Source organism: Balaenoptera musculus, chromosome 12, assembly GCF_009873245.2.
Source record: "Balaenoptera musculus isolate JJ_BM4_2016_0621 chromosome 12, mBalMus1.pri.v3, whole genome shotgun sequence".
In the NCBI taxonomy this organism is placed as follows: domain Eukaryota; kingdom Metazoa; phylum Chordata; class Mammalia; order Artiodactyla; family Balaenopteridae; genus Balaenoptera; species Balaenoptera musculus.
Window position 1 is genome coordinate 42914606 of NC_045796.1, and position 6000 is coordinate 42920605.

Here is a 6000-nt window from a genome sequence, read left to right on the forward strand (position 1 = left end):
AGCAAATGTATTACTATGTTTCATCTATGGTAGAAATAGCTGTTGATTTTCCAGTTCTAGCCAGGGAATGGTCTACACTCTTTTCACTACACCCCGATTCTGTGGACTGTGAGGCACGTGGGCTGAGATTAATGATGCAAATGGTCAGTGGTAACTAGGAGGGGGTTGAGAATCTAGTTCTCCTAGAGCACACAACCCTGCCTTTTACACACACAGTGATCCATTCACTTATGTGTTTACTTCCTACAGTCTGGTTGTTCAATTAGCACCTGTTGGTGAAGCCAAAGGCAAAGGGTTTATCTCTGCATGGGCCATTCACTTTTTCTCTGTTCTGTGGTTACCACTGCTGTAATACATTGATGTCTCAGAGAGGAGATTAGGCAAGATCAAATACTTTTCCAGTACTCAAGAATAATGATATACCATAGTGCCATCTTCACGTCTGGAAACCACTCAGCCATGCACAGAGCAGCTCCATGAATGCAGGTTAAGCCTGCTCAAAATGCACAGTCAGCCCTCTGGAAAAGAGATGGGCCAAATAAAACATTTAGCTCCAGCCTTGGAGGGAAAAGGTATGAAAGGGTAGAGAAGAATCCTGGAGCACAGGGTTTGAAATGTGTTGAAGAAAACTCACCCACCAGCAGACTTTAAGATTTCTAAGATTTCTAGACCTGACAGTCAGGTCTAGAAATCTTTGAATAAGTTATATAAATTTTCATTCAGGTTTTATATTAAATTTTGAATGAAATGGCATTTATACAATTAAGTTTTTAAATATTCAATAGAAAATGTTTAAGAAATGTTTGTAATTCTTTTGCATAGGAGGATAATAAATTTTATCAGCTGGAATTAGTCAATCGAGAAACTAACTTCAACAAAGTGTTTAACTCAAGTCCTACTGTTGGTGTTATTAATCCACTGACTAAGGTATGTGCTGTAAACATTGTAAAATAGGAATATGGTTTAAAACTTGATTAAAATTTTTATAAAATATTTAGAGCAGCAGAAAATAAAGCTTCCAAAAAATGTTTTCTTAAATTTAATAATCTAGGACTAAAATCTATGAATTCTTTATGTACTCATTTTCAAATGACATGCTAATAATATTCATTTATTTGTTGAGAACTCATATTCCTTAAAACAGTATTTTATTAATATTATAAAACCTTGGTTATACCATTTTGTTTTTTTATATCTCTTAAAAAAAAGAAAACTCACTTCTGAGTCTCCTCAGGATAACTTCGTGTCATTTCCTTACTGTTCACTGTTCTCTATGGGGTCTTGAAAAGTACTCCAAGCCCTGTATACCCAACAGCTCTCCCTGACTTAAGGCCTGCCATCTTAATGGGCCTTGGGTTGGACATGTATTTTGTTGCCCACTAATCTTCAGAGAAGGGCCTTACTTCTCACAGTCTTAATCACCTTTCTTGACAATTAAAATTGAACATGACCTATTCTTACATTTTGTTGCTGTCTTAGGACAGATAGAAGAGCCTTGCAGATAAATGAAATGGACATGGCTAAGTCATACATCTTTGTACCCGAGCTTCCTATGACTCCCATCATAGTGCTATAGGTATAGTGGGTACTCAGTAAATATTTGTTCAGTTGCAAAATTTCATCATGTTTTCTATAAGCTACTACAAATTATTCTAGTGAATAAAGCAAGTAATAAAGAATAAATAATTATGTATATGGGCTTTATAGGGATTACATATCTTTTAGCAGAAATCAGTAGTAGAAATAAAAATGCCCGTGCTAAAGCTATGTTTTGGATTCAGATTTAATTAATTTGCACATCATATCTAATTTCTCTTAGGCCCTTAGCCAGAAAAATTTCTGCTTTCAAAGCTCATAAAACTTCTCTATTAAGAAGATGGACTCTATCCTTTCTTCACAACTTAAAGTGCTCCAAACTTTAAACTTAAATGTTTATTAAAACAGAATGACTTGAATGATTTGCAAAATGGAATGACTAACGTCAGGAAACCTATAGCTGTATCTCCGGAGTCCAAAACAGTGTCTGGCACATAAAGGCCTCTCAAAAAAATAATTGGTGAATGAATGAATATAGTTAGTTTCAGTTTTTAAATTCATTATTTAGGGTGAAATAAGCTTTTACTTAAGATTAGAAATATTTCCTTTTTACCTATTTTATTGGAATTACATTTTTAGCCACAAAACCATTACTGTAGAACTTTACCAATGATACTTCTGATTTCTTAAAATAGAAACCTTAAGTAGGTTTAATTATGCCCTCTCATGACTAGAACAAGAAAATGCTAAAGATACATCTTTGTAAATTTTGACTCCTAATAGGGACTCAATTTTCACAAATAATTCTGAAGAAGATATTATTCTTCCTTTCTTTTTGCAGTTATGCTAAAATAGGCTTCTTTTCAGAGACTTTGTGATTCACAGAAAATGACAAAGGACAATGTCTAGATAGTTGAGATCATTATAAGTAAAGGAAAAGGACCATCTTGTCTATTAATTGCATTTTTTTCAAACTCGAATCATTTTGCAAAAAATTATTTCATAAATTAGCACACACTTATGTTAATTTTTATTACACAAAGCAAGATGATGTTCATTGAATCTACAGATGAATAGAGACTAAAGTTAATGATTTGAAAGCTGATAGATTTTAATAATCTGAAATTGTATTGCTCTTTTCATCCACCAATTTTAAAGACCAATTAAAAGGTAAAAAAAAGATTGATCGCTTTTGTTTTATAACCTTTAAATTTTTTTCAAAGATTGTGAGCTAATGGTAATACTACCAATTAATTGGTAATGGAGACTTAAGTATACAGATTTCATCTTCCCTCTTCAGAGAGATGGTGCAGTGAATTTAAAACCAAATTATTTCTCTAGGTCAGCTCTAAGTCTTAGGTAGAAATGTGAGATTTGATTCAAACTACATTGCCAAGCATTTTCTCATTCCTTTTATTTTCCAGGCAAGGACTGCCTCCCTTTGACAGATGGCTAAAGTTCACAGACCTCTCTTTTAAATTATGTTAACTTTTTCACCTTCTTCCTAATTTTAGCCTAAACCCATTTAACCTCATGGTATCCACGAGGTCTGCTGTTTCCCCCTTTCCCTTTTCCTCCCAGTATTCTTTATCCCTTGGCCTTCTTTCCACCCCCTCTTCTCCTCCCCATGAACCATTCCTAAACATTTCTTCCTCATTCTTTCTGTCCTAGCAGCATGTCTGTCTGTGAGGATTCCATGTAAAGAGCACCTCCTAGGATCCCCAGACCACACTTTGGGTAACACTGGTTCATCTTAACATCCAGCTTCCAAAATTTTCCCATGCCAAATTTGTATCTTCTATTGTTCCTATTTTCTCATTCGTCCTTATGCAGGGACTGTCCTCACATGTATTATTTTTAATGCAGCAAAAGAAGAAGAACAATAAATCACCAACAAACAGGTTTGTGAGTGTTCCCAATCTAAGTGCTCTGGAATCTGGTGGAGTGGGCAATGGACATCCTAACCGCCTGGATCCCATTCCTAATTCTCCAGTCCACGAGACTGAGTTCAACAGCAGCAAACCACTTCCACAGCCAGTGCCACCCAAAGAGCCCAAGACATTTTTGAGGTGAGCCCCGTCTCACCAGTGATTTCTTTCTTTTAACTTGAGAAGTTTACTTTCTTACATTGCAGAAATCTACTCCTTTAAGAACAGCCTAGGAAAAGAAATTTTACTGTGAAATAGTTTCAAAATATATTCACCACCTCTCTAGCGAACTCCTTCTTAACTCTGTTAAAAAGATTTTTTTCTATTTTCTTGTCAATTTTCCAAATGCTTAAAGAGGTACTAATGTAATTCATATGCTTAGAATTTTAATATTTATGGACCGGTGCTTCATTTTTAGAATTATCACCAGTTTTTCATTAATAATCCATCCCCCTTATTACAGAAATTTAAGATATTTTTTATTTATTAAGTGGCTTTTGTTTCTTATCTGTTTATTTTTCCCTTGCTTATTTATAAATATATAGGCGCTTATTGCCAAAATAAAAAATATATAAGCTCTGGGAACTTAATGATAAAAGTGGGAAATTTAGAAAAAAAATTTTATAATTAATATTCCAATTTTATCTCAGAGTCCTTGAGTAGATGTATTAACAAGTAAAATTTGAATGAAATCCAATTGTTTATCCATTAAATAATTAGTCAGAAAGTGCTGTCATTTTGTGCTTACCTTACTATACTGATCTTGTGCTATTTTAAAATTTATTTTTGACTTATTCTTACTAAGTCTCAGTGTCACTAGTAATAATCATACAGGTAGACTACTTTTTTTTTCTAGGCTCAGTGATTAATGACTAGTTAATGACATTATTTTAAATAGAAAAAAATAGCAAGAATGAAAAATAGTCAAATACACCTTTGAATGTGTCTCCTGCTAAATATTTTGTGTTGCTTATTTTCCCTTGTGCATGGGTATGTTCAGGTATCAGTAAGATGCATGTGCATGGGCTCAAGGAACATGACTACTGGAGTTTCCATTACACATTGTTGCGTGCCTTGTAATTTCCCCCAAAGACGGTAGGGATTCTTTTATTTTCTTAACTAGCCCAAAGAATCTTTAGTTAGAGTTAAGATAAGTATAAATTATATAACTTTGAAGATGGAGGGGAAATTGGCGTTTTAATGTACTCCTTTCCCCTAGAGTATCTGCTTATGGAATTATGAAAGTTTAATATAAACATACATATATAAAAAATATTATACCATGGTTTAGTTACTTACTTTAGTTATAGTTAAGGACACATCTGTAAGAAATGCTTGTGTCAGATTCTAAAATTTTTTTTTAACTAACTAACTAAAAGAGAAAAGGTGCTGAAGAAGAAGAATGTTATCTGGTTCTCTCTTATTTCCTACAGTTCCTCCTGAACTTTTTTACTCCAAGAAGGTCACCTGACTTTTCTCAACTGTTTGATTTTTTTGTTTCTTGTAATTGTTGTAATGTGGCTCCTCCTTCACGGACTTCATCTGAGCTGCTGCTGCACTCTCATGGAGTGGAGAACACAGTCCAGTGTAGAGGAAGTAGCAGGTCTTTAAAATGCATCTCCTAACGTAGGGAACCAGTTGTGGTCATCTGCACTGATGTTTTATGTGCTTTTCCCTTCATTTTGCAAAACAGCTTAATGCTGGGTTACATGTCTCTCTTTTTATGAATTCAGTCCTCCTCAGAGTGAAGCTTCCCCGGTGGCTTCTCCAGATCCCCAGCGCCAGGAGTGGTTTGCCCGGTACTTCACATTCTGAAAGAATTGTTTTGGCACAGTTCTAGGTGGACTGTTACTAAAAGCATGACCTTATGCAGATCGTTATGTGAACAGGGTTTCCTGTGTCAAACACTGTGAAAGTATTTGTCTCTCCAATTGAAAATGCCCTCTATTTCCTGTGATATTTATTGGAATCACTCTATAAGGTACTATATTATGTGTGTAATTATAACAGTTATTTTATTTGAGATGGGAGAGGCTTTAATCTTTCTTTGTAATTACTGCATAATAAATTTTGTTAGAACAAACAGTGTTTCTTTTTTTCTAGTAAGTTTGTTTTAACTTTTAAATACTTTTTAATTCCAGGTAAGACTTGCCAGAAAAAGTTTTACTACATAATAATCATAAAATGTCAAATTACTTCAATAACAAAATCAGGATAGGGAAGTATAACCTGTTAATTTGTTTCATTTCCGTGTATAACTGTAACTGTGTTCTCTAAGTTTACAAGGCTAGAATGAAAACACATGTGGAAATTATGGACTTTCAAGTACATAAAATACTGCCAACTTATTTATATTGTTTTTTAAAATTATTCTGATAGTTGAGGACCTAGGATTTCTAGTACAGCATCTATGCTCAGTGTTACGAAGCCAGCTTGTTAGTTTTCTAAATAGGCAATTTGGTACTGACACATGAACATGGACCCAACTAACCACTATCATCCCACGTTAATGAGACCTTTTCTTTAAGTTTTCAGT

The 6000-nt window shown here is 34.1% G+C and overlaps 1 protein-coding gene across 1 annotated transcript in view; it reads left to right on the forward strand.

Moving 5' to 3' along the window:
* Positions 1 to 5542, forward strand: part of FAM184A (family with sequence similarity 184 member A) — a 119056-nt gene extending 113514 nt beyond the window's left edge. Inside the window, 3 exon segments of the mRNA XM_036872002.1 lie at positions 823 to 927; positions 3403 to 3605; positions 5198 to 5542. Of these exon segments, the coding sequence (XP_036727897.1) occupies positions 823 to 927; positions 3403 to 3605; positions 5198 to 5279 (390 nt within the window). The 3' untranslated portion in view covers positions 5280 to 5542.
* Positions 5543 to 6000: the final 458 nt, after the last annotated feature.